Here is a 27,048-nt window from a genome sequence, read left to right on the forward strand (position 1 = left end):
TGTTTTTTTTTTTCAGAAGAATAAATTTCAGCTTCAGATGAATATAATTCTGATTTGCATGTTTTCATTATGTTATATTGCTTCACAATAAATTGACAGAATATGAAGTATATCATACATTAATTTTCAGCAAACCATCAGTTTGATTTGATATACAAAAGCATTATAGCGATCACATTGGTCTTGAAAAAGATAATTGGTCATTCGTTAATATGACTTTATTGGTATGCGGAAACTTAGCAGCTATTCATACTGCATCCAAATCCAGGCTTTATACGACACTAAAAGTGCTGTACTCAAACGATGCATGTACTGCTCATTTTGAATGTCAAAAACATTGGCGCAAGCAAATGTGTATCTTGGAGCTAGATAGTCATTTTAGCTATACTCTTAGTTTTTTTTTTTTTAAGTTTATAATTAAATAATCTCAAGATATAACAATTAAAACTTGCATAATTGTATTCTTTATTTCTCGAGAAATAGTCTTACAAAAAAAAGTTTTTATATGATACAAAAAATAATTCAATAAGAAAAGGCACAGCTCCTTATTCTTACATTATTGCTCTTATGCTGTGCTATCAATTGCTGTTGCTCTAGGCTCAAGTTCTAAACTTCTTTCGTACAAGAAATCAACATCTCTACTGGTTTCTAGCTGGTATTTAATGTAGTCTTGAATTTCAGGTACGTATTGGAAAATATAAGGTGGTGATTGAAACTGTTTGATTTCACGAATCACTTCTGCAGACTTCTGTTGTTTAGCAAAGTTGATCAAGCTGTTGGAAGTTTTGAGGAAATCTGAATTACCGTCTTCAATGAATGTCAAATCCTGAAGATAAATACCCAAGAATGGGATACAGGGTGGATTTACAGAGTGAACCATGATACGGTATTCTTGGAAGTTTCGATTAGAGCCCATCAATTTTCTGATTTGGGCAAGAGAATTACTTGTACGACTGCTGACAAGTTCCCAGGTCTTTTTCAATCTACCAATTGCGCTATTATCGAAGGCAGAAAGAATAGCCATACATGTATTATAGTTGTTTAATTCAAGGCAGCGCTATTACGATTGTGAATACACGTATTCTAAAAAAATATCCTACTTACATTAGCGACTTGTGCCCAATGCTTAATCACAACCACACGTTTCTTGGCTTCCTTGTTATTCAAGATGCTACCAGTGACCCAAGCCGTCAAACGGTTACAATAATCAATAGATTGTTTCACATTCACTGCATCAGAGTCATCTTTAGACCATGCCTTACCGAGGCATTCAATAGGTTTAATAGAACTATAAAGCTTGAAATCCAAAATGGTCAATTGACGAGCAAGTTCCAAGGGATCTGTATCCAACAGCTTAATGTGCTGCATGTTTTTAGGCATAATAGGTATAGGACCATACATTGTATTGGGAATAAGCTTCTTGAGACCCCCACCATTGGCATCTAGTTCTCTTCGCTTTCGAATCAAACGGTTTAACTGTTCGGCAGAAAACGAAGAGGAATCACAAATAACTGTGTTGGCAAACATTTGAAGTTCATCAAGAATAAATTCATCTTCATCATTGTAATAATTTTCAAGCCAGTTTTTCATGACATTGAAGACACTATAAAACGTTGAGAATCATAGGGAGGAGTAGGGAGAAGTTGTGCAAGGTGTACTTACCGAAGTCGGACAAGCTTTTGTTTCTTATCTGTCCAGATTTCCAGTTCGTCAGGTGTTAATTCTTCAGGTGGTGCCAAGTTGTAACGTTCTTGTAACAGATCGACAAACTCTTTGGTTGTACAAAAAGATCTGTATGTTAATAAGAAGTTTGCAATAAAACTCATATCTAATTTATATATGTGAGTATACAAGCTTCCTTTTGTTAGACTTACCTATATAATCGTGAAGTGTTAAACGCTCTACAAGGGCACGCAATGTACCACCCTTGATACTCTTATCTTGGGTAAATTCAATATCGCCTTCAGCATAATCATATCCTAAGAACCAGAACTGAGGTCTGTCTTCTTGAGCACTTGCTCCATGACCAAAACTAAATTGACGCTTAAGTGCCTTGCTATCCAATGGACGAGACAAAGAAGAAGGACTTTGTGAATTTGTGCTAATGGACGGTCTATGCTGAGATGTTTGTTGACCTTGGTTATTGCCCTGTCGATTGTAGATACGGTTAAGCATAGGTGTTCCGGGTCCTTCCACTGAGCTGTTATCGGACTCATTGATACTTCCACGATGAGGTCGACCCTTTTTGATATCTGTATCAAATTGAGCTTGAACAGGAGAACGAGGGCTGTTGCTGTCTTGAATATTACCACCTTCACCATTTCTCATTAACCAAATCTTGCGTTCACCAACCATTTGGACAATATTTGAGAAAATGCTTTCAATGGCATCCTCTACTTTTCCAACGATTTCTTCTACTGTAGTTACACAGACCATTAAATCATTTTGCGAGTCTGTCAATCGTTGAACAGCGCTAAACAATAATCCAATGTAGTTGTATAACTTTTGTTTGTTGCTACGAAATTCAGGTAAAGACTGCACTTGAGTAGAGTCAATATGGCTGATGTCAATATCGCCCAGGATAGCAAGGTAGCCTCCAATCTGTGAAGATAGATTTTGGAAGAGTAAAATGACATTTGATCTTGCTCTTGTATCCAATGTAACATATTGTTCTTCAGACGAATTTGATTCTGGATCTTGTTTCTTTTGTTCTAATGTATAGATATAGGCAGATGCTTTGCATAAGGCGTCAGTAGAACCTACAATCTGCTTTGCGTGTGTCTGTAAACTGACAATCAAGTCTTGATTGAGAGGATACTTGTTTTTCTGTGTTGTTGATGGTACTGTAGAGATAGTACTACTCTTTCTTCTACCTTCTGACCCTTCCTCCAAGCTATCAGGGTAAATATCTGCATGGAGCAAGATGAATTTCGGGTTGATTTGCTCAATTTTGATTTCCTTTGTTTGACAGATCAATACGAACTTTCGAACAGCGTTCAAGACATCCCCAGCATCACGTTGTACTTTACTATTTATATCCAAGTTTGAATCGTTAATAACTTTGGCGGATAAGATAAGTTTAGCCAAAGAAGATAAGACAACACGCAGTGGTTCTTTGACTTCAGGATCTTGCAGGTGTGGTGCATCTTTATCCATAGATCGAGAAGAGTAAAGCATGAGGCGGACAGCATCGACAACTACAGCTATTTTTTGTCGATAGACCATAGAACTTCCACCTTGTGAAACTACCTTGTTCAGATTTTGTACAGCTTGTGCTATTTCAATAGCAATACTTTTCCAAGTCATTGGAACATCTTCATCTCCAACTAAAGCTAGCGTATTGTTGTCTTTTTGGTTATTTGAATTCTCCTCAACTTTTGCTGTATCATTTTCCTCAGTTTTCGTTTCGATATCTGATTCATTTTTTTTCTATAGAATATCTAAATTTCCTGATCATATTTCAAGTACTACTACTTACCAAGCGACCAGTAGCAGGATCAATATCATCATAGTTCCAGGTTGTTTCATGAGTGATTGAATTTCCGTAATAAACCTTTCCTTGAGGTGTTGTACGCTTAGTCCAATAGTCCATTAGCTAATGTAGAGTTAGTTTTGGAATAAAGCGCATTTGCTTACTTGTTTTTCTTTGATGTCTGGTGGTTTAAAAGAGTCATGTTTGCTTTGTCTCGAAGTTTTTCCAAAATCGTTATAATCATCAAAATTCTCGAGTGGGTGTTTGTATGTTTGGTGCTGATGCTGATGCTGATGCTGGTGCTGATGCTGGCGCTGGTGGTGCTGTTGTTCATACTCATCTGCACTTGTGTAGTTCTCGTCATCTGAATCTGAGATTCCAGGGTGATTCCAACGCAAACCACCCGTATGTTGATTAAAGTAAAATTTAGTTAGACCATCGTCAGCTATCTGAAGTGTCCAGCCCTCGGGTAAATGTTCTGTTTCTTGCTCCTCTTCCTGAGGATAAGAAGGTGCAGGCGAATTGACATAGTTTGGGTGTTTATGTTTCCTATCATTGCTTCTTGCTTGAGGCAGAGTGAGCGAAGTTGGTCGTGATATGTTCATGTTTTGAATCAAACTAATTGTTCTGCCTTCTTCTTCGCTGTCATCGCTTTCATGCTCTTGATATTTAAGGTTGTTGGGTGTGTTTTTATTTTTGGTGAACTCGGGATTTACTTCAACGACTTGAACATAGTTGCTAGGAAACCATCCTCGGTTGCCCTTACACCAACCATCCCACCAACCAGAGTCAAGCTGTGACAGGACATCAATAAATTCGCCCTTTTCAAAAGATAAAGATGATTTTTCTGTTGAAGAGAAAGCATACAATGCCTTTACTCGACATATAATTTTGGGGAATTTGGCTGTTGTAGCCATATCAACATGTAATTAATAAAGATGTTTATCCAAATAAACAAAAACAAAAAAAGGAAGAAAAAAGAAATAAGAAAATATTACTTTTTTTTTTGAGTTCATAAATGATTCCTCCAATCAGATCGAATTGCTCTATTGTTGCTCCTTCCCCCTTAAATATATATATGTTTGACTTCGAAGGTGCATATTTGAAACTGATTTTGCTCACTATCATTTTAGTCAGACAGTTTTTTCTCTTTTGCTTTTTCTTTATTTTCGTTATAAATTGTGTTGTTTATACGCTCCTAGGCAACAGGTTAAAAAAAAGCACTGGTAACACATTGAGCAAACAAGAACGTGGCAAACAAAAATTCATTGTCCGCATAAAAGAGAAACAAGAAACTGACAATGACAAAATGGTATTGCTGAAATCATCAAGGGAAGCTTGTTTATTGGTACAGAAATGCAGTTTTATGATACTGAAATCAAGAGGTAATAAAGACCCCAAATCAGTGAGCTTGGCTGTACTTTTGGTGGTACCACAAAGACAAAGTTTCCTGAACAAAATTGTGTATGGGTGCATATTTCTATACGATGTTTCAGGTATAAAGTAATTTTTTCCGCCTGCAATGTTGAATTACTATTTGATTCGATTTTTATACTATGTAAAAGCCCCAATAAAATCAAGATGAATAGTCAAATAATCATGCTACTTACAAGTGCGAATAAGAAGCGCTTACTTACTATCCCAGCTGTCAGGTCGTGTTTACTTTGATCAATGCTTACAAGTAATAAAGGATTCATGATACTGCATTTAGACAAAAATCCATTCTTTGTAATGAGTCTTTTTTCGATAGCCTTTGACTACTAATGAAATGTTGGTGTGTTCTATATCCTATCAAAAAAAAAAAAAGAGAGAAAAACGGAATCTGTACCTCTCATTGTTAACATACCCTTCTTTCTTATTGTAAATGGTGCAAGTATTACCATTCATCCAATCTCCGTTCTACAATGTTGTACAACATTGTGGGACATTTTGAAGTTGATCGAGATGCAACTTTTTCGATCTACTTATGTTGCCCATAAAAAGACGCATTTTGATACTACATAATAACCCTAAGACTCCCTCCTTTTTTTTTTAGCGAAATAAGCTTGGATTTTTGTCAAATCAAGCAAAAGACATTCTACCTCTTGAAATGAATGATCATTTTCTATCAATATATATATATATATATATATGCAGATTCTTTCTATTCATTGGTTCAACTAATAATGATTACATCGATCAAAGAGCAGACGAATACATAGGATTGCACAACCACATAAAGAGAGCAGAAAGCATATTTACACTTTGTCAAATTTGCCAAATACCTACAAGCAGTGTTTACTAACATTCATGGTACCTTTGGTGCTGATTTAGGCCAAAAAAAAAAGCGACATGTGTAAAATGGTCAAAATATGCCTTTCAACCAAAGGGTATTAGTCGTGAAAATCTTGATTTTTTAAACTTGTAATCTTCTTTTTGACGCTACAAGACGAAAAATAGAGCTATTAACAAGATTAAATACTCAAAATGCGCGCCAAAGGCTATAGTTTTTGATCAATGTATTTTTTTTTTTTGCTTAATAGCTGTACTGTAGAAATAATGAGATATGAGAGAGAAACCTCATAAACGTTTTTGCCTGTTTGATCAGTATTTTAGCAGCAAAACTGTCGTGTTCTTTATATCAATAGACTCAGAAAGCAAAGATCTACAACTTTTGTCACTACACCAAAACCAAATAACCGCGTCTTTATGCAGTTCTCAGCAAAAGCTACATGTTTATTGTGGTGGGAAGAAGTGGAATTGTCTTCAATCTCTGCAACATAGCTATCTGGTATTACTTTGTTTACTTGCTCTACATTTACATTATAAAATACATATTTTTCTGTCTCTCCATGTTTTCTAGCACTCAAAAAAACACAAGGTGCCTTAGAGAGATCAATTGAGAGCGTACTTTATATGGTATCTAGAGTAAAACTGCTCAAAACACAGCTTAAATGCACTATTCTTTGATCCATCATTATTCGACAACCAGACCACTAAAATGGCCTCTTTTTTTCATTTAAAGCATGTTTTTTTTTAGCCAAACAATCGAATGGTATCATTGGTTTGGCTGTTATGTGAAATTTATGTTTTTGACCCATGGGGGATTCACGGAGGTTCGTGATGAAAAAAACTCAATCAGAAAATTTTTGGAATGACCCAATGTAAGTCTGATCCCACCGAAATCAGGCAAGGCCATGTCTAGGTGCTTCCAGTAAAAAGAAAACGAGTTTACTGAGACAGAAAAGGTGACTCAACTTGAGCTTTGTTTTCAAATCTGCATTCAAAGTTCATTGTACACTGTAATTGGAAGAAAAGAAATCCTTTTTAGTACATATTGCTCACTAAATGAGTACTTTTCTTTATACTATCTGATTCAAAAAGTTTTTAAGAATCAGTCTTGCTATAATAAAGGTCATTCTTAAAGCCAAAAGGATAAGCTTTGGACATGATAAGCAACGAATGTCATGCAAAAGGAGAGTTCGATGTTTCAGACACCAATTTTCTTTTTAGGCGTACTCTCTACTTTGATAAGCTTTCTTTTTCTCTTTGCTAATAATCAAGTATACAAAAGCAAAACGTGATATTATAACGTTCTAGGTCAAACAAAAAAATGAAAGGTTCAAGCTGGCTCATGTGTCTTCTGCTCAGTGAAGAAAAAGGTCGAGAAGAGAATACAGACGTCAATTTGTTGAAGGAGATTTAAGACATGATGATCCACAAAGAACAACAGTCGCCTATGGCTCTGCTGGTTCAAAAGGAAGCTATAAAGACTACACGCCTGTACCAGTAAGGGCAAGCAATCATTTTTTTATATCCGTGGAATAACTAACTGTATTATTTCATAAACAGAAAGAACAACAAGCTATTACTGAACATGCCATTGTGATTCCCGTGGATGAATTCGAAACGATTGTTACCTGCTGTCACTGTAATGGAAGGGTTGACAATGTCTGTCTATGCAACCACAGGTAAATAGGAAAAAGCGTACATTTGTCATTAATTTTAAGCTAAACAACTTGTGACACATATAGAAAGAAAGAAAAAGCATCGTTCAAGCAACCAAGAAAGTAGGCCTGCTGAATGCTTCTATTCTTATTTCTTTTTTTTTTTTTTAACTATTAGAACCGAGATGTTAACGTCGCATGTAATATAAAAAGCATCATATATAAATATATACGTTCGAACTATGACATCAGCAGTAGGCCACAACAGCTCTCAAGAGATCATGACTAAGGTGCCTAAAAAAAGCATCATTGGGTGCTTTGTCCTAGGTCCAATGGCAAGTAAATTCTTTATCAAGGATAACAGCCACAAAAGCCAATGACATCTTTTTTGTGGTGTATTTACGTAAAGCCTCAAGACAATAAACTGCGCCTTAAAACAATGCCATTGGTGGAATATCTATTCTTGTAAATGCTTGTGTATTAATCATTTTTTCTTCTCTGTTCTTTATTTTTTCTCGCTATGTTTCCACAAGGCCATTTTTATATTTTGTCCAGAAAACACGGGTTTGCACTTGATGTTTATGATGGACAAACAAAAGTAAAGTCCTTTTTTTTTTTTTTTGTTATAATGAGATGCTTATGATTGTTGTTAGGAAGATGCCAACATCATTGTTTGGCCTCAAAAGTTTCAAGACAGTGATAACCAGTAAGTCATTGAATAAGAAAAGAAAGGGTTATTTATAGAACTGCAGATTATGGTCATTTGATCATGGCCGTCTAATCAATAAGAAATCGGGTCATGGTAAGTTGATTCATTCTACATCATGTCATTCATACTATGATATAGCTTTGGATATTAGTTCAAGTAAGTATGTCTTATCCTCTATTGTTATCAACAAAGCCTAGGTGCTTTTAGAAAAGACAAAATCATTGTTCAGAAAAAGATGAAAGCCAATAAACAATCACAAGAAGTAAGTATTAGAATTCAATTAAAACTATTGACTGTCGTATGTTTAGTGGATTTATGATCAAGGCTTTATTTGCTCCAAGGAATACCCAAGTCTTGTACTCGATATCAGAGTAAGTGTTTATATTTATATAAACAATCTCATTATATGGTTAGGGTGATAGTGCTAAAGGAGGTGCCCAAGTCTTGTTATATAAGCGTAAAGACACAGACAACTTGAATCAACTATGGCAATTTGAACCCTATCAACAATTTGAAGGTGCACTTAATTTGGCTGCTACTTCACTTCCTCTGCATAAGAAAGAAGGATTTGGTCAGCCTAGACTAGGTTATGGTGCAGAACCTGGTGTACCACCTGAATTAAAGCAAATACCTGAACATAGCAAGATTGCTGGTGTAGGCAATAACACAGTTCCTTCTTCCACTACCAATGGTCCTGGCGATTCTCGTCATGATCCTGTTTTGGCACAATATGGATCCTTCTATGGTGGTACACCTACTTCCCCTCCACCTGCTCAACCAGGCCATGCTCCTCCTTTACCGCCCAAGAATGCTAGCGCAGGTTATCATCATCCTCCTCCTCCTCCTCCTCCATCTGCTTTTCCTGAACCAATTCCTGCTTCCAGCGTGCCCAACTCGACCTATCCTCCACCTACTGGCTACCCTTCATCTACTGGTGGTGGTGGTTATCCTCCTAGTTCGCCTTCTAATTATCCTCAACCAGGCGGTTTCTCTACTTATCCACCTATATCGCCTTCTCATTCTTCTCATGACTATCCTCATCCTGCCTACCCGCCCAGTAACAACAACACAGGTTATCCTCCTCCTCCTCTTTCCTCTTCTTCTTCATCTGGTTATCCTCCCTCTCAACCATATCCTCCACCTTCATTAACAGAAGGCTATCCTCCTCCTTCTTCATCCACGGAAGGTTATCCTCCTCCATCGAATCAACATGGCTATCCTCCACCCCCATCCACAGAAGGCTATCCATCAAATCAACACGGTTATCCTCCCCCATTGTCTAACAGACAAGAACCCTATGGCTATCCTCCCAATTACCAATAAACTTTTTTTTATTATCATTTCTAACAAAGAGCAGCATCTGCTACAATACCAGACCATAAAATAGCCCCTGTCCAAGTATTACTCTTGAATTTGGACCAACAACTAGCAGGGCTATTGTAATTCACAGTCCTTAATTGCCAAGCTAAATGAGCAGCTGTACCCATCACACTGATGGCATAAAAGGGTAATCCCTGATCATTCATATAACCAGATAAAGCGGTCATGCCTACAAACACGGATGAAAATCCAGCAAGCCATTCAGGTGTCTTTTGCCCAAATCGTAAAGCAGTTGACTTGACACCTACTTTGACATCGTCTTTTTTGTCTTGATGCGCATAGATGGTGTCATAGACCAATGTCCAACAGACACCACCAACATAAAGAGGGCCCACAACAGCTAAATCCAATGAACCTATCATGGCAGACCAACCCAAGAGAGCACCCCAATTAAAAGCAAGACCAAGGACAGTTTGTGGCCAATACGTGATACGCTTCATTAAGGGATACGTGACAACCAAGGAAAGAGAGCTAGCTCCTAATGCAATGCTGTACATGTTGAGTTGGGTCAATACAGCTAAACCAGCAGACAATTGAAGGCCAAGGAAAGCAATGGCTTGTGAAGGACGAATGACACCTGAAGTGATCGGTCGAATCTTGGTTCTCTCTACTTTGTCGTCAATGTCTCTGTCCCATAAATCATTAATAGTACATCCTGCACCACGCATAATTAAGGCACCTGTGCCAAACAAAGCCATCATTTTAGCTGCATCGAGAGCAGATCCATCCATATGATACGATGCCATTGAGATACTCCAGGCTAATTTGTGATTAGCGTCCCTCATCATGATGGCCATAAGAACCCCTTACCACAAGGCCAAAATAGTAACCAGGTACCAATAGGCTTGTCAATACGAGTTAAAAATGCATAAGGGGCTATTTTAGCAGGTAAATGATCAAGCCAGTTATGGTACACAATGCGCTCTTTCTTCTTCTCTACAGTTGTACATTGATGTTGATGCTTTTGAAATACAAATGAAGGCACAACATGCTTTACTCTTAGACTCTTGTTAAGCGAATGACTCAAACAAGATTGCTTTAACAGAGGAGTAGCAAAGAGACGAAAAGACATGGGTTTGGAAAAAGAAGAGTCACTTCATCTAAAATTTACAACACTTTATTTTTTTATTTATCAATCTTGACTTAGGCCTGTCAATTCTTTACCCATCTTCTTGTCTAAACGACAAATAGGGTAATCCTTGATCATGTCAATACTGACCTTATGACCTAAAAGATCACGAATATTAGAAATAGCATACTTGATCATGGTAGGACGTTCAAGACCAAGACCCCAAGCAATAACGCGTACATCAGGAGGCAATCCAAGAGGAAGCAACATTTCAGGACGGAACATACCAGAGTTACCAATCTCAACCCAAGTCTTTAAGCCTTCATGGTAAGAAAAGATTTCCATAGAGGGTTCAGTGTAAGGGTTATAGGTAGGCTTGAAACGGATCTTGTCCATACCCATCTTTTTGAAAAAGACATCCATGAAACCAATCAAGTCACCCAATGTCAAGTTCTTATCGGCAATCACACCTTCAACTTGATGGAATTCAGCCAAGTGAGTGGCATCGACAGATTCGTTACGGAAGACACGATCAATCGAAAAGTATTTGGCAGGACGGAACTCGCCTGTCTTTTTGGTCTCTTCAGAGAGTTTGTAGAGCATATAAGAACTGACGGCTGTTGTATGTGTACGTAAAATCAATTTTTGAGCTTCTTCTTCTTTCCATGTGTAGTTGTAACCAATGGATTCAGTATCACCGCCATGTTCGTGAGTTACCTTGATCTTTTCCATCAAATCGCGAGGATAACGGTCAGAAGTAGCAGGATCTAATCATGATGAGCAAAATGCGTCAGACTGTATCATATTTACCTTTCAAGAAGAAAGTATCATGAGCATCTCTAGCAGGATGTTGTTGAGGTTGGAAAAGAGCATCAAAGTTCCAGAAACTAGACTCAGCAAAACAATTGGTAGGCATTTCTTCAAAACCCATCTCAAAAAAGATTTCACGGAACTCTTGACGCACCTTCATCAAAGGATGAAGATGACCACCTGGAGGCACACCACCTGTAGCCTCGAAATTGTACTTTTTAAAAGTAGCATTCTTCCATTCACCACTACAAGAGACATATCAGCACACAATCTTATTTACGCATAACTTACGATTGAAGCATATCAGAAGTAATATCAGTAGCCTCTTTCTTAATTTCCAAAGAGAAATCAGGGCCCTTTGTTACTTTGTAAGAGGTGGTTTTTCTATCATAGATATTAAATTTAAGTGTCCGCGCGCATACAAAAAAAATGACTCACTGTTTATCCACCAAGGTTCTCTTTTTTAATTCAGCAAGTGTCTTAGCGTCCTTGAGAGTACCAGTAGCTTCTATTTCTTTCAAATCTCTTTGTGTTTCATCGACAATTTGATCCACCAAACGAACCAAGTTGGCACCCTTTTTTGAAATCCATTTGTTCTTGAAAGCTTTACCTTGACCCATTTTAGCAGAAGCACCAAACTTGGCCTGAGATAAAAGTTTAGCGATTGAAAAATGCTTCTTTCTATACTTTACCTGGAGTTCAGCAATAGGAAGACCTTCTTCACCAGCAGGAATAGCTTCAAAAACACGGGCTTCGTGACTACCATCCTTAGCAAGTTGTTGACCTTCTTCAGTCAAGACCCAAAAGATACGTTCAATAGGAGTAAAATCAACCATCTATACTTTTATAAATATATATATATATATACATATTGATTTGATCTCTTTTTCTTTTTTGGTTACCTCTTTGGACTTTAAACTGTTAAGGGCACCCAACAAAGCAAGTTGATCAATAGGTTGACCTTGAAAGGTCAAGTCCTTGGAATCCTCAATTGTGTTGGACTTGTCAAGTGTCGTCAAGACAAAGTGTTGCAATTCCTCTGTAGTAGACATTATCAACGAAACTAAAAAAGAAAGAAAAAAAAATAAGATACACTTGGGTTGCTCCTTTTGCCCCCCGAAAAATAATTTTTCAAGTGTAAGCTCAGCCACCCAAATACAATACCATTCAGTATAAGAAACGAAAGGTATATATCCAACTAAACGTGTTTGATAATACGATAATAATTCTTTGACGCGTCACTTGTAAAGAAGAACAAAAAAAAAGCCAAAGAAATAAGATAGGTCAAACCATGCTTGTTGTGGAGCCTACTAACGCGTTATTTTTTTTTTTTTTACCTGAGCGGAACCTCAATTGATATTCAAGCATCTCTTTTTTTTTCTTAACGATGAACAATACCAACTTGAAGAGAAAGAGTTCGACAGAAACCAATGCAAAAAGACAAAAAACAGACAAAGGGCCTCGTATTCCTGTCAAGTCAACAATAGCCAGTCGTTCCGCTGATAAAAGACAACCATCTCCAGCCAAAAGACCTTCTGTGCCTTACAGATCGTCTAGTAGTTCACGATCCTCTATAGATAGACCTGTTGTCACCAAACCAAAGCCTAATTTTCGTTCCAATACTCATCTCGATCCAAAAGCTAAAATAAATCAGCTCCAGTCCCTATTAGAAAAGACAGGTGAAGAAGGTATATATATATACAGACTAAAAAAAAAGAGAGATAGATCATAGTTCTTTTAGTGAATGAAATTGAAAAATTGAATCATGATGCCCAATCTACTGTCTTGAGTACAGAATCATTATTGGATCAAGCTTTACAAAAAATGAGAGATTTAGAGAACAATATCAAGGTAGATACAAGCAAACAAACAAATCTATTGACGTATAGTCGTAGACAACCCAAGAGCGGCATGAGCAAGAAGTTCAACGTGTTCATGACAAATTTGCTCTAAAGAACAAAGACCTTATTTTACAGAACGATAGACATCGATCCAGATTAGATGGATTTCTGCAAGAACTAGAGACATTAGAAAAGCGTTCAAAAGAGACATTGCAGGCATTAGAACAAGAAAGAGTAGAACATCAGTCACTTAAGGCTACACAACAACGCATCGAATCGTCTTATGCTCAAGCAGATGCTAGTCTAAGAGAGAAGCGTATGAAAAAGAACAGTAAACAAAGGGCTTTAGAAGAAGCAGAACAACAATCGCATGCACTGTCAGAGACAATACAACAGAGATTAGATCTAACAAGGGATCTAGAACGAGCCATTATCGAACATGAACAAGCAAGAAGAAAAGACCATGATAAACTACAGGAACTCAAAGGAAACATTCGCGTGTTTTGTCGAGTTAGACCTGGATTGGATGATTCAGCCTTAGCTAGTATACGATTCTTTGGAGAAGATGATGAAAGTATGGAATTAACAGAGCAAGTGTCTTCCACCCTTGGCAAGACATCGACCAAATCCTACACATTTACCTTTGATCGTGTATTTAGTCCTGTTTCTACACAAAAGGATTGTTTTGAAGAGATTTCACAACTCGTCCAATCTGCATTGGATGGATTCAATGTTTGCATTTTTGCGTATGTGACTAATATATACTCTATTATGACTCATGCTCTGAATAGATATGGTCAAACAGGCAGTGGTAAGACATTTACGATGCAAGGTCCTTCTTCACCCTCAGAAGAGACAGCAGGCATGATACCCCGTGCAGTCAATCAGATCTATCGAGTAGCTCAACAACTAAAGCAACTTGGCTGGCACTATACAATGGAAGGTCAATTTTTGGAAATATACAATGAGACTATCCATGATTTATTGGGTGATGCTGCTAGTTATGGCAAAGTGAAGCATGATATTCACCATGAAAAGAATGGAAAGACAACTGTGACTGACATGACTACAGGTACAATACACACACACACACACACACACACACACACACACATAAAAACCAAAGACTCATAATGAAAAACAATATAGTCATTTTGGATTCACCTTCCAAAGTCAAGTCTATGTTAAGAAAAGCATCTCAAAACCGAGCTACTGGTGCAACCAATCTGAATGAGCGTTCTTCTCGAAGCCATAGTGTATTTACACTCCGATTGACGGGTGAGAACACAACCACAGGGGAACAGACAACAGGCATTTTGAATTTGATTGATTTGGCAGGATCCGAACGATTGTCTATGTCTGGTTCAGTAGGTGATCGACTCAAGGAAACACAGGCTATCAACAAAAGTCTAAGTTGTCTGGGTGATGTAATTCATGCATTAGTGAACAACAAAGAAGGAGGTCATATACCTTATCGAAATTCAAAATTAACTTATTTACTAAGAAATTCACTTGGTAACTTCGTATATGTGTTTGAACTGTATACTCATTGTTTAGGTGGTAATTGTAAAACTCTTATGTTTGTGAATGTATCACCACTTGTAGAACATTTTGGTGAAAGTCTTTGCTCTTTAAGATTTGCAACCAAGGTAAAAAAAAAAAAAAAAAAAAAAAAAAAGACTCATTGTGTTTGTTAGGTGAATCATTGTCAGGTTGGTACAATCAAGAAAATAACACCCAACAATAAGCAATAAAAGTCTTATTTTTATGTATCGTGAAACCCTATTTATATTTTATTTATTTGTTATCTATTTTCCCTTTTCTCTACTTTTTTTTTTTTTCTTATTTGTATAAAATGGAAACAATGAGCCGAGAATGTCTATTGTTTCCTACTTATGCCAAAAGAAATCCTTCTGGTATGCTATACATGTATACTCTGAATTTAATAGTTCAATAGACACTAGTCAATGGATTGTTTATGTCAAGGGATGGGCATTATCGCATAACAGTTCAGCTACCAAGCAGAAAATGATGATGAGTCTTACTAAAAGTGTAGCAGGCAAATTTTCGACCGATACGAATGCTTCACACATGTTTGAGCAGCGTTTCAAGTATTTCCTAGCCAACAACAAACGCCATAAGCCATTTCATATCCAGGCTATTGGCACCATCTCATTGGAAGCATATCAATCAGAACAGCAGAGTCAACTAGAACAAGCAATGATGAACCTGTTGATGGATTCTATCAATAGCCAATTAGACTCGCTGGAAGATCCTACCTCTTGCTCTGGTATTCACCTTATCACGGAAGGGTCTGGATTTTTATCGGGCCAATTTTTTGTGCCTCATGACACAATTCTAAATTGGGCAGACAATCCAAGGCTGGTTCGTGTTCAGTCTGTATCTACAGACACTCATCACAAATTCATGCCTAATTATGGCATTGTCAATTTGATTGAACAGAAGGGTGTTTCTATCATTAGTGATATTGATGATACCATTAAAGATACCCGTATTCTATCTGGTGCACGTACTGTACTCTCCAAAACCTTTTTTGAAGCACCACAAGATGTATCAGGCATGGCTGATGTGTATATGACATGGGTAAACAAGCCTATGACTGTGAACTCTATTAACATTCATACATTAGTATACACAAGGTGCTTCATTTCATTATGTTTCCAATAGTCCATTTCAATTGATGCCTATGCTGGACAAATTCCTAAAAGATGCTCGGTTCCCTCCAGGTTCAATGCACTTGAGAGATGATGGCAAACTCATCAGTCGCTTAGTAGAAACACCAGGACAGGCAAAACGAGATGCTATCCTTAAAATTCTTCATGATTTCCCCCAGCGTCGTTTTATTTTGGTGGGAGATTCAGGTGAAATTGATCTAGAGATCTATAGTCGTATTGCAGTTGAATATCCTGATCAAATCATCAAGATTTATATTCGAGATATAACCACACCTTCATTGATGCCCACTCTATTTCATTCAAAAAGTCGGTCTACGCCTTTAATGGATATCAGAAAACTCAAGTCACCCTTAAGTATTCGCCGAGCAACAACAGAACCCACTTTAACACATCATCAAAAGGATATGGCAGCATTAGAAGCAAGTGCACAACTGCATCATCGTATTAAAAAAGCACGGCTACAAGTATCGAATATAGACATTGAACTGTTTCAGGATGCTCAAGTACTTGCAAGGCTTGATATAAAGGAAGCCCTTTGGGATTCTATAGAAGAAGTGGTAACACCCTCTCCAGAAAAAGACGCATTTTATTCCCCGTCTTGTCTGTATGATACGTCGATATTATCATCATCGCCTACAAACCTGTATTGATATCCTTAGATTTAAACAGAAAAAAAAAGTGTATTTAATAATAGTAGCAAAAATAGCCAATTTTCTTGATTTGATCAAAAGAGAGTTTACCTTCTAAAAAAATTGATTTTTGGATCAGGACAAGCAATTTTGACAACACCGTATTTCAAACTCAAACAAGGCGTCTTTGGTTGCATAATGTACAGACAAGTGTTTGCTTTATAAAAGTAAAAGTAAAAATATAACTATGAATTGTAAAAATGTATAGAGTACCTACTTTTCAACTTGATAGAATGTTTCCTAGAGAGGGGGAAAAAAGGAATAATCAATTACAGCCTAGACATGCTTTATTTGTCAAATAAATAAATAAATAAATAAAAGATCTATTTATATTGATAGAAAGATCATTGTCTATGCCACAATTATATATATTTCAAGATACAAACCTTTCTAAAAAGAAACAAAGAAATTTGAACGCATTACTCTGGTGCAAGATATTGGCTGAAATTGATGGTCTGAAGAATTTGATCAGCTTCATCTAAAGCATTGCAATTTTCGTAAAAGTTGTAGAGGTTTTGGTTAGCTAGACCATAGTCATAAAGCGGATATTGATCAGGAAGCCAATAAAAGAGAGGCGAAGAAGAAGAAGAAGACAAAGAAGCAGTGTCAGCAGTAACTGTCGAAAAAGAATTGGTATAATATAAGCCATGCTCATTTATGGTTGGCAATAGATCATGCTGAGTAAACAAAGGAATTTCAGGGCTTGTCTTTTCCATCTCTGCTTGGTTTTCAGCAATAATATCGCATGGTCTCTTGCCATTGTTCACTTTGAGTTCGAGTAGATTAAGCATTTGTTCTTTTTCTTTCTTGTCAAGTAAAGCATAAACTTTCTTATGATGATAAAGCGAGAGTAAGTGTTGCTTCTTGTCGAAATCACGAGCAATCATCTCGTTTTTAGGACGAGTCTTATACGTTCTTTTGCCTTTACCATCCCGACGTCTGTTTGGATTATACTTGTAGTCTGGATATCTAGCCACAGAATAAATATCTTATATGTCTGCAGTAATATCTTACTTTTTCTTATGATTCAACTTGTTTGTCTCGGCTTGTTTAATATAAACTTGCTTTTCTTTAGGTGCTAATTCACTCCACCATTTAGACACAATTTTAGAGATGTCACAATGATTGGCACCAGGACATTGCGCTAAAATTTCACGCTGCTTTTCAAGACGAAAGATCATGAAACTATTTAAAGGACGAGGTATTTTTGGGACACTTGGAGGAGGAGTGGAAGTTGAAGTAGAGGCATGGTCACTCTTAAAACAGTGGGTAGATTGCTCTTTCACCATACTGGAGAGAAAAAAAGAGAGAAAAGAAAAGAATGATTTACATATACCAATATCTTTCCTTTTTTTCCTTTGGTTTTTATATCCTCCTCCTCCTCCTCCTCCTCATGACAATACAAATCCTAATGACAACGCTTCAACAATAGATAGAGAAAAGTTCATTTACAAAGCACCTTAAAATACTTTTAATTGTTAAACAACTTTATTGTTTAGGGAATGAATTTTTTTATGAGAATTACATATATGCAGAAAAAAAAAGAGAGAGACAAGAAAAAAGAACAAAACTATCGTCTCATAGCACCTCTACCACGACCACCACCACCACGAGGCAAACCAGCCTGTGGTTTTTCGCTTTGAGCATTCTTAATGGTCTCATCAACAGACAAGATTAAACAGGCTGCTTCAGTGGCAGCAGCAATAGCATTTGTCTTGACAAGAGCAGGTTCCCATACAAAAGCTTCGAAATTATCGGCAATTGTTTCATTGTTGATATCAACACCGTACCAAACATGGCCTTGTGCATGCTTCATTCTAAGCTTATTTAAGATATCAGTGGCATCAAAACCAGCATTATCACATAATTGTCTTGGGATCACTTCAAATGCCTTTGCAAAGGCACCAATAATGAGTTGTTGTTTACCTTCAATGGTACGAGAATGAACACGAAGGTATTTAGAGAGTTCCATTTCAGTAGCACCACCACCAGCAACAACCAAGTTGTTCTTGATAGCACGTCTGACAATCATGATAGCATCATGAAGAGATCGCTCAACTTCAGCAATGAATTGCTCAGCACCACCACGGAGGATCAAAGTACAAGTCTTGGCTTGAGGACAACCTTCAAAGATGTTGAAGCGTTCACCACCTACTTGTCTTTCTTCAAAGGATTCACATTGACCCAAGTGTTCAGGACGCAAATCAGATGTTGTGGATTGAACAGCACCACCCACAGCTTGAACAACACGGTCCATATCGTCCTTAGCAACACGACCAGCACAAAAGATATCGCGGTCAGCAAAATATTGGGTAGCCAAATCACCAATAGGCAACTTGGACAACACGACCTTGGCACCACTGGCAACAATGGCCTCTAACTTTTGGAAAATGATTTGCCATTCAGCATCAACAATGGCTTGGTATTCAGAGACTTGTTCAACACGGACTTCAGCATTGTCTTTTTCGGCCTTCAGTTCGAGTTCGACATTGAGACACAATACCTTGGGGTTCTTGAAGCATTTGGGTTGTTGTTCGAAACCAGCATAGGCAAATGTCTTTTTGAAAGCAACACCCTTGACCAACAAGGAGTCTTGCATGGCACCACCAGGAACACGCTTAATACCAATCAAACGTTCATTCAAGCTTTCTTGATCAAGCAACATGACAGCATCAACAACCATCTTGGTGAAAAAGTCTTTTTGAGAATAAATCAACTTGGAGTTCATGGCAGTAGCTGCACACTTGGAAAGTAAATCACGGAATTCACTATAAAGCCAATCAATTAAATCAAATCAATACCTGTCCTGCTTCTTTAGACTTACGTTTCATTGTTCTTGTCAATCTTGATAGCCAATTCCTTTACTTTGTTGATAGCTAAACGAGCAGCAGCTCTGTATCCTTTGATAATCACATGAGGACTAACGCCTTCTTCAATATAGCTCTTTACTTCCTTCAACAATTCACCAGCAAGTAAGACAACACTTGTGGTACCATCACCAACCTGACAATAGGGGATAAGTGACCCACTCTCTTTTTTACTTTCTTACAAACTTACTTCAGCATCTTGAGAACGAGCAATGTCGACCAATGTCTTTGCAGCAGGGTGAACAATATCGAGCAACTTCATAATAGTAGCACCATCATTGGAGATAGTGACTTGGCCACGACTGTCAACCATTAATTTATCCATACCTCGGGGACCCAATGTGGTTCTGACAGTATCGACAACAGCAGCACAGGCATTGATGTTGGAAAGGAGTTGTCCTTTACCTTGAGAAGTATCTGTACCTTCTTTTAAAAGAATGATTTGTGGTTGCTAAGGAACATATGTTAGTCAAGCTTGTCATCAGAACACGAAAAGAAAGCTCAAGTTGCATAGATGATGATGATGATGAACGCGTCATTTTTCTTCTTGTCTTTTTTCTTTTTTTTTCGCTTTCTTTTTCGTGTCTTGCAAGTCTAGTGCTATTTACCATCATTTGAGGCGCCATCGTTAATAGATGTGTATATATAAAGAGAGAGAAAAAAAGAGAGAGAGAGAGAGAGAAAAACAGAAAGGGGGAGAGAACGAAAACTTTTATTTTGACAACCGATAAATTCATCGTCACTTTTTTTCTATGCGGAGGGCGAAAAAGTGCTTGTTTTAAGGGCAATTACATGTGGCCGTTTTACAAACTTTGTCTCATTCCTTGCTTTGTTCCTCTTGATCGTTTACTGTGACTTGTTCTTGCACAGTTATCTTCTTCTTCTTGGTACGTCTATCATTACTATCTGTTCTTTTGAGTGAAGGATCATAAGGACAATCAATGACACGAAGACCAGACAAAAGATAACCACCACCACAACTCATCATCATATGAGGATGCATACGCCCGGGCAAGACTTGATATTCACGTAAACTGCTTTCTGTAATATCAGCATTTAAGAAATCTTTGCTTCTACGCATCCAATAAGCTGCTGTCAATAAGACTTCTTTACTAAAACTATACACAACCACAGGTCGAGATCCAGAAAGATATTGACTGAGTTCCTTGAGAATCGTTTCTGGTTGGTAGCTGGAAGATATAATTAAGCCGTCAAAATTGCCTTCATACAAAAGCTTCCTTGAGTTGACTTTGTATTCCCAAGATGTTTTTCGTCGAATATAAGCTCTTTTTTGATCTGTACCTAGCGCAGCAAAGGCTTCGTCGGATAATGCCTCAAAGGTTTCTACATGATTAGTATATATCTTATAGATATGTTGGTTACCTTCTGGAATAGATGGATCAACTAAAGCAAATGGAACAGTGTGTAAAATATTCTGAATATTCTTGGGGAAATTCATGTAACGTAAAATATCATAGTTGTGGAAATCACCTTCATGAAGAGCAACAAGTTGACCAAATCCACCCATACGCTCAAGAAGAGAAGACACAATGAGACCCTGTGTATCGTCAATCACAAGCAATTTTGAGTTAGCATGGATATTTCCTAAACTCAAAAGCTGAGAAAGTGTATCAATACGAAGATTCTTGATCTTGTCTGGATTCTTGGTGAAAAAGTAATCCGTAATCGAGTTGAGTGTAGGACGAATAGGTGTAAAAACTTTCATGAACTTCTTCTTTTTGCGCGCAATATATTTGGCTTTAGAGTATTCAGTTTTCTTTTCAAATTCAGAGTGAGAATCAACCATCATCTTGATAATTTCCTCGGTTGCTAGTTCACCCTTTAGTCCCTTTTCTTTTAACTTGAGGACTTCTTCCTGCGATAATTTCTGCACTGAGCCATTGTCAATGATGGTTTGATTATTGGCATCGGTTTCCTCTGTACTGTGTCAGCATGTATATTTATGTGTGTATGTGTATATTTTACCAATACTTTCATGCTTGGATACATGACGCACAGGCTGAATTTCACCTTTTTTACCGATAATCTCATATGATAAACCCCATGGTTTACCAATAAGATAATCTGACTTGAATGTACCAAATTTACCTAAACTTACATTACTAAACAAAAAGTGTCAAAAAATGAATAGTATAAGACGGAGGGGTCTATATTTTTACGTGTTTGGTTTTAAATTCACAATTTTAGCATTGCCACTTGGCATTTCTATAATAACAAATTGGTTTTCCTGGATAGCATTGTTATCCACTTGTGTCTGTTGGTCTGCCATATAAACAATAGGAAATAGAGAGAGAAAAAAAAGAGTTTGAAAAAAGGAAAAAGGGCATTGATTTTTTAAACATGAAGCCTGTGACAGGTTTGTCTCTATCGTGGCTTATTTTTATGCAGCTTGGTTTGCTCGAAGTGCTGCCCATTTATGGGTATATTTTTTGACTATGATTAGACCAAATGAAAAGATCAACAAGAGGGCACCACAAAATGTAAATAGAACGCCTGATCCCATTGCATTATTAATGTCAGTAGAAATAAGAGAACCAATGCCAGCCATAATATATCTTGCAAAGTTGTTACATGCTGTGACAGAAGCACCTTGCTTTCGAAAACAATCTACCATATAAGCATTGAGAGTGACGTTTGGAAACATCAAGGCAAAACCGACTATATGCAAACAATAAGCCTATGGAATTTCAAAGAATGAAACTTACTAAAGAATTGACACACAAGACCATAAGCAAAATGAACGTTTTTTTCAAGGCACCAACCGTAAGCAATAAAAGCAACCAGTTGTAACAAGATCATACTGTAGAACAAAAAGCTACCTAAACGCATTTCTGGATATATCTCTTGGTTATTGGCCTTTGCCTTATTTAAGCTTTTGTTGTACACTTTATCAGACATGCGACCACCTAAAATACCACCCAACATAGAACCTGCTGCATTGGGTAAATAGCAAATACCTACAATACCAGAATCAAATCCGTATTGCAAGGTGTAAGTTCTAGTAAATGTCGTGTTGTTTAAATAAAGAGCAAAGAATCTATTTTTTTATCAATCTCTCTTGTCTATTCATCAGCAAACTTACAAGATACTTGTAAATGCAACTGTCAATGCGATATTAGGATACAATAATAATTTAAGTGCACCCACTGGATTTACAAAATTTCTCTTTTTTGTTTTTTGATCTTCACTGTCGTTGCTTACTTTTTCAGTTGCTCTCCATGTCTCTGGTAATAAAAAGAGGATACCTAACCAAAGAAAGAGAATAAAGATGGACAAAAACCAGAAATTGCTTCTCCAACCTAAACCTTGATTCAAATAGCCGCCTACAATGGGTCTATTCAAACAAAAAATTGGATTCAATGTACCTTTTTTCTAGTTACTTACCCAATAGCAGGCCCCAAAAGAGGACCACAGGTATAATAAGCAAATGCTTTCCCTCTTTCATGAGGTTCAAATATATCAGCAATAGTACCTGCACCCATTGACATGGCCTTACAAAAAAAAATAAGTGAGTTCAATATCATAGTGTGTCTAGAATCTTACAGAAGAAGAGCCAATTGCACTAAATGCTCTAAACACAATAAACATTTCTGCATTGACAGATAATGCACAGCAAATAGAGCCAAGCAATGCAATAAAGAATGAGATGATATAAATACGTCTTCTCCCTACATAGAAATATTTAGAAATGATTTATCTTTTTTTTTCTATTTACCAAATCGATCACCAAATGTGGCCCACACCAGCGGCTATTTAATAATAAGTTAAAATATACAGAATGTGTATTGCTTACAAAAAAAGCCGTGAAAAAGGTAAATATAGATACTGATCAAATATAAGGTTAATACCTATCCATAGTACCGGCAATGACTTACAAGAAGCATTCATGGCAGTGGCAGTAGTATGAAGAGCATATTGCATTGTAACAAGAGCTGGATACTATAATACATACACACAGTTAAAAAGATGCATATAGATGCGTATATGCTTACATAAAGAGTAGAAGATACGGGTGATCTACACATAATATAAATGCATAGCCAACATCAATCATTTGACTTACATGGATCCACTAATTGCAACTACCAATAAAATGATATTTTTTTTTATTGGGGGAAGTTGTTTAGGGTCTAATGTCTTGTCTTGGGACATTTTCCACCAAAAATTCTGTGTCTTTTCTACAATAGTGTCTCGATCTTCTTGATGATGTGTATCCATCGTCTCTAGATTTGGGCCAATCATTGGCCCTTCATTATCCAAAGACAAAATAAGCTCTTTCTCTAAATAGCTTCTTGTAGATGTGTTTGATAACACACGTCTCGCTGGTTCCATCAGATAATACAAGAAATAAGAAAAAAAAAAGAGAAACTAAATTATAGATCAAATTCATTTAAGAGGACTATTTTACAAGGGAAATCTTTTTTCCTCAAATCAGAATTTCAAATCAAATCACAAAAAAGGGTTTTTGTTTCGCCGTTAAACTTTGGAAAAAAAATCACAATTTTATTATATATAAAGAGTGTAAGAAAGGAAAGTAATATCACAAAAATGGGGGAATATAAAGAAACGAAAGGAATATGTACAGAAAAAAAACTATAAAACATAAGGTAACATACAAAGAAAGAAAGAAAATGTATATAATTGTGTGTGTGATGAATTATATATAGGGGGGGAATACTGGAAATGCGGTGTATAAATCAAAAGAGTGGCAAGGGAGATGTGTAAGGAAAGGAACTTTTTTAAAGATTGATAAACAAATTGACAGTGTTATGAATACCACGACTTTCAAAGGCCATTTGAACATCGTCATTAGAATTGATAGTGATGAAATCACCATCTTCATCTTGGTATTTGAGTCGAAGTAAATCAGTCTGTTTAAGATTGGCTACCAAGCGAATCTTTTTGTCCACTCTTTCCATTAATTCGAAAAAAGTGACTTCATGATTGGCCACAATCACGTAAATGCCATCATTGAAGTTGAGTTTGATTTTGATAGTTCCGGGAGAAGGAGGCAATCCTGCATGAGCAAGTGCAATGTCAGTCAAACGTGGGGTAGAAGCAACAGAACGAATCATTTGAGCTGCTTCCAGCTTGGATGGACGTGATAAGTCAAGTGGAGCAGGCTTATGATTGTGGTGGCGCATCATAGGCACTTGAGGTATTTTCTCTTGATGTGTTGAGGTAGAAGAGGTAGAGATAGTCATCATGGGCATGGGTGTATTGTTCTTCATGATATTTGGACTGCTCTGTGACCGAAGACGGTTTTGATTGATAGGTAAAGTAGGTCTTGTATTATTACCACTGGCTGCTGAATGAGATTGAGAACGTCCTGTGGTCAAGAGATAATGCTGAGGACTATCTGGGTGATAATCAAGCAATGACATATCTGAATAAGCATGGCCACTATCACTACGAAGCCATCCAGAGCTACTAGGAACGCGCGAAGAGGAACTTGTAGGCGACGAAGGATTGGATGGTGGTGGTGAGGCTGGGTAATAATGATAGTTATTGGAACGAGGCAAAGGAGACAGGTTCATACCAGGCACGTTATGATAGGGACGACCTGTGTTACTGTACTTGTAAGACATGTCGTGACTTTGGACAGGTCCTAACTTGCCACGAATCATTTGTTGTTGTTGTTGACTGATTGAATTACTACGAGAACGATTGATGATGTAGTCTTCTTCATCTTCATCAAAGAAGTCGTCTTCCTCCTCATCTTCATAGTCATCTGAATAAGGACTTGTGAGTTGAGTAGACATCAAATGGTCTGATTCAGCATCAGCAAGTGCTTTCTTGACAGCCTTAGTAAGCGTATTTACCCAAAGTTTGAGTTGTTCTTCATTTCTGAATTTGATAGACAATTGATCTGATTCACTATTTTCCAAATCAATATGAAGCCACCAAGCATTGTTTTTAAATCGGCTTGTCATGTCTGCTATAGAAGAAGTCTGGACAATAAATTTGGGAACAAGACTGCCACGGCGCTTCTTCTTGTTGATCGAAAGAGTGTTACTCTTGGGTAGAAGGTTGTTTCCTTTAGACTCTTTACAGAGTAAAAGAGCCTTGTCGAAACAAAAGACATGGAGTTCACGTTCACTGTTATCCGTTGCTTGGCATGAGATAAACAATTTTTCTTGAAGCAAGAGGTTACCGTAGCCATCAATCGTCAATTCTCTCCAGTCATCCAGGCGCTTCTTTAATTCTTGTACAGCTTGAATGTTTTCGTGTTGTCTTTGTGTCTCGTTCACTTTTTCAGTGACACGTTTGATAGCGTCTACACTTTGCTGCATTTCAGCATAATAAGGCCAGGAAGGATCGGTACTTTTGACAAGCTCCTGCAATAAAAGGGGGTATTTGCAAATACGCTGAACGGGTTTAATTAATAAAGAAGGCAACTCATATATTGGGTTTAAAATATGATCCAGCTTTTGCAAACGGGGGGTTTCTTGCACGACTAAATCTTGAGCCGAATAATAATTGGCACAATAAGGTTCATAGACACAAAACGATTCTTCCATTTGCAGAAACAAGTGACCAATACGTTGCTCTTCCGGTTGCTTCTCAGCGATTTCTTCGAGCTGAATTAGAAAACGACGTTGAAAGTCAACTAAAGCATTTAAGTTTCCAAATAAGTAATGTATCGTATCAGGGGAAACTATTTTTTTGAATTGCAATTCACGCATATAGTTCTGTTATTTTTGTTAGTCATAGTAAATATTTATTGTATATATATATATATATATATATATATATATATGTTCGCTTACCTGAAGAATTTCCATATCTTGTACATATTTGCGTTCTGTTTCCAACAACTCCAAAACAACTTTATCTCGCGTATTTTTTGGAGCATTGTTGTTTAATTCCATATTTTGATTATTACTATCTGAGTTTCTATTTGATGATCGAACGGTAATGATGCCGCGATTTTCCAATAGCTGTAATAACTTATGAATGGTATTTACGACCTATCAACAACAAAAAGGGCTTAGTATATCGTATGTAGAATGATGCTTACTTTAACAAAGCCATTGGTATCATCTTGGTATAAATCAGAGATAGTAAACATATCTTCTTCTGGGAACAATAAATCTTGTCTACAAGCAACAATAAAATGGTAGACATTGGCTTTGCAAGAATTGCGAGCATTTAGGTTAGGATCACTTTCTACACCAAGTGGTTTAGCAGGATTCAAGGCATTATACAAGGTACACAAAGGGAAACCTTGACGGCAAATGGATGTCAATTTTGAAAGCGGGTCGGTTGATGTTTCCGAATAAATATATTCAGCCATGCCCTCAACAGAAGCTAATCTGCCCAATACAGAGCGACAGATATGGTACAAAGAACTTGTACATGTTGTAGTAGTAGTGGCTGATAATACAGGCGAAGTATTGTTACTAGCAGTGTTGACTGGTTTAAGTGGTGAAGGTGAGGGTGGTGGTATATCTGACATGGCCGAAGGATTTCTTCGGTTGGTTGCCATATTTTAATCAAAAATATACCAAAATTATATATATATAAAAAGGAGGAGGGAGAAAAAAGAAGAAGGAAAAAAGAAAAAC

The 27,048-nt window shown here is 37.1% G+C and overlaps 11 protein-coding genes across 11 annotated transcripts; 3 read left to right on the forward strand and 8 right to left on the reverse strand.

Moving 5' to 3' along the window:
• Window positions 1–435: 435 nt before the first annotated feature.
• B0P05DRAFT_543908 (ras guanine nucleotide exchange factor domain-containing protein) lies at window positions 436–4,434 on the reverse strand. The gene is made up of 6 exons (XM_051578484.1): window positions 3,637–4,434; window positions 3,479–3,595; window positions 1,875–3,429; window positions 1,663–1,828; window positions 1,105–1,603; window positions 436–1,057 (listed from the first exon to the last, which is right to left on the reverse strand). Exons 1-6 carry the CDS (start codon window positions 4,387–4,389, stop codon window positions 566–568), a joined length of 3,582 nt encoding a protein of 1,193 aa, XP_051434474.1. The 5' UTR covers window positions 4,390–4,434; the 3' UTR covers window positions 436–565.
• Window positions 4,435–7,918: 3,484 nt separating this feature from the next.
• Window positions 7,919–9,430, forward strand: B0P05DRAFT_470891 (ricin B lectin domain-containing protein; the record flags this gene model as incomplete). The annotated part of the gene is made up of 7 exons (XM_051574583.1): window positions 7,919–7,996; window positions 8,052–8,104; window positions 8,151–8,200; window positions 8,246–8,263; window positions 8,305–8,369; window positions 8,416–8,478; window positions 8,522–9,430. 7 exons carry the CDS (start codon window positions 7,919–7,921, stop codon window positions 9,428–9,430), a joined length of 1,236 nt encoding a protein of 411 aa, XP_051434475.1.
• On the reverse strand, window positions 9,428–10,639 carry B0P05DRAFT_543926 (UbiA prenyltransferase family-domain-containing protein; the record flags this gene model as incomplete). Its single annotated transcript, XM_051578485.1, has 2 exons — window positions 10,298–10,639; window positions 9,428–10,247 (listed from the first exon to the last, which is right to left on the reverse strand). Coding segments are annotated over exons 1-2 (821 nt in total), but the record flags the coding sequence as incomplete, so codon positions are not given.
• Window positions 10,579–12,633, reverse strand: B0P05DRAFT_543930 (tRNA synthetases class II core domain (F)-domain-containing protein). The gene is made up of 6 exons (XM_051578486.1): window positions 12,531–12,633; window positions 12,269–12,429; window positions 11,805–12,202; window positions 11,658–11,750; window positions 11,367–11,611; window positions 10,579–11,323 (listed from the first exon to the last, which is right to left on the reverse strand). Exons 2-6 carry the CDS (start codon window positions 12,416–12,418, stop codon window positions 10,620–10,622), a joined length of 1,590 nt encoding a protein of 529 aa, XP_051434477.1. The 5' UTR covers window positions 12,419–12,429; window positions 12,531–12,633; the 3' UTR covers window positions 10,579–10,619.
• Window positions 12,634–15,025, forward strand: B0P05DRAFT_543932 (P-loop containing nucleoside triphosphate hydrolase protein). Its single transcript, XM_051578487.1, has 7 exons — window positions 12,634–13,054; window positions 13,108–13,217; window positions 13,262–13,953; window positions 13,999–14,279; window positions 14,357–14,722; window positions 14,765–14,856; window positions 14,905–15,025. Exons 1-7 carry the CDS (start codon window positions 12,754–12,756, stop codon window positions 14,959–14,961), a joined length of 1,899 nt encoding a protein of 632 aa, XP_051434478.1. The 5' UTR covers window positions 12,634–12,753; the 3' UTR covers window positions 14,962–15,025.
• Window positions 15,026–15,038: 13 nt separating this feature from the next.
• Window positions 15,039–16,945, forward strand: B0P05DRAFT_543933 (uncharacterized protein). The gene is made up of 3 exons (XM_051578488.1): window positions 15,039–15,123; window positions 15,165–15,811; window positions 15,858–16,945. The coding sequence occupies exons 1-3, from the start codon at window positions 15,063–15,065 to the stop codon at window positions 16,551–16,553; spliced, it is 1,404 nt and encodes a 467-aa protein (XP_051434479.1). The 5' UTR covers window positions 15,039–15,062; the 3' UTR covers window positions 16,554–16,945.
• A 66-nt stretch (window positions 16,946–17,011) lies between these two features.
• On the reverse strand, window positions 17,012–17,881 carry B0P05DRAFT_572062 (uncharacterized protein; the record flags this gene model as incomplete). The annotated part of the gene is made up of 2 exons (XM_051581413.1): window positions 17,012–17,561; window positions 17,607–17,881. 2 exons carry the CDS (start codon window positions 17,879–17,881, stop codon window positions 17,012–17,014), a joined length of 825 nt encoding a protein of 274 aa, XP_051434480.1.
• Window positions 17,882–18,061: 180 nt separating this feature from the next.
• B0P05DRAFT_543937 (T-complex protein 1 subunit eta) lies at window positions 18,062–20,156 on the reverse strand. The gene is made up of 4 exons (XM_051578489.1): window positions 20,068–20,156; window positions 19,650–19,910; window positions 19,417–19,595; window positions 18,062–19,360 (listed from the first exon to the last, which is right to left on the reverse strand). Exons 1-4 carry the CDS (start codon window positions 20,083–20,085, stop codon window positions 18,163–18,165), a joined length of 1,656 nt encoding a protein of 551 aa, XP_051434481.1. The 5' UTR covers window positions 20,086–20,156; the 3' UTR covers window positions 18,062–18,162.
• On the reverse strand, window positions 20,150–21,767 carry B0P05DRAFT_492095 (Gcd10p family-domain-containing protein). Its single transcript, XM_051575340.1, has 4 exons — window positions 21,640–21,767; window positions 21,446–21,582; window positions 20,843–21,397; window positions 20,150–20,803 (listed from the first exon to the last, which is right to left on the reverse strand). The coding sequence occupies exons 1-4, from the start codon at window positions 21,747–21,749 to the stop codon at window positions 20,277–20,279; spliced, it is 1,329 nt and encodes a 442-aa protein (XP_051434482.1). The 5' UTR covers window positions 21,750–21,767; the 3' UTR covers window positions 20,150–20,276.
• A 1-nt stretch (window position 21,768) lies between these two features.
• B0P05DRAFT_543941 (major facilitator superfamily domain-containing protein) lies at window positions 21,769–23,817 on the reverse strand. Its single transcript, XM_051578490.1, has 10 exons — window positions 23,544–23,817; window positions 23,473–23,497; window positions 23,356–23,419; window positions 23,274–23,305; window positions 23,196–23,229; window positions 23,024–23,148; window positions 22,865–22,971; window positions 22,563–22,814; window positions 22,186–22,517; window positions 21,769–22,138 (listed from the first exon to the last, which is right to left on the reverse strand). Exons 1-10 carry the CDS (start codon window positions 23,810–23,812, stop codon window positions 21,861–21,863), a joined length of 1,518 nt encoding a protein of 505 aa, XP_051434483.1. The 5' UTR covers window positions 23,813–23,817; the 3' UTR covers window positions 21,769–21,860.
• Window positions 23,818–24,219: 402 nt separating this feature from the next.
• Window positions 24,220–26,969, reverse strand: B0P05DRAFT_587668 (uncharacterized protein; the record flags this gene model as incomplete). The annotated part of the gene is made up of 3 exons (XM_051582607.1): window positions 24,220–26,172; window positions 26,251–26,451; window positions 26,502–26,969. 3 exons carry the CDS (start codon window positions 26,967–26,969, stop codon window positions 24,220–24,222), a joined length of 2,622 nt encoding a protein of 873 aa, XP_051434484.1.
• Between the last annotated feature and the right edge of the window lie 79 nt (window positions 26,970–27,048).

Source organism: Gilbertella persicaria (genome assembly GCF_025201335.1).
Source record: "Gilbertella persicaria strain CBS 190.32 chromosome Unknown B0P05scaffold_22, whole genome shotgun sequence".
Taxonomy (NCBI): domain Eukaryota; kingdom Fungi; phylum Mucoromycota; class Mucoromycetes; order Mucorales; family Choanephoraceae; genus Gilbertella; species Gilbertella persicaria.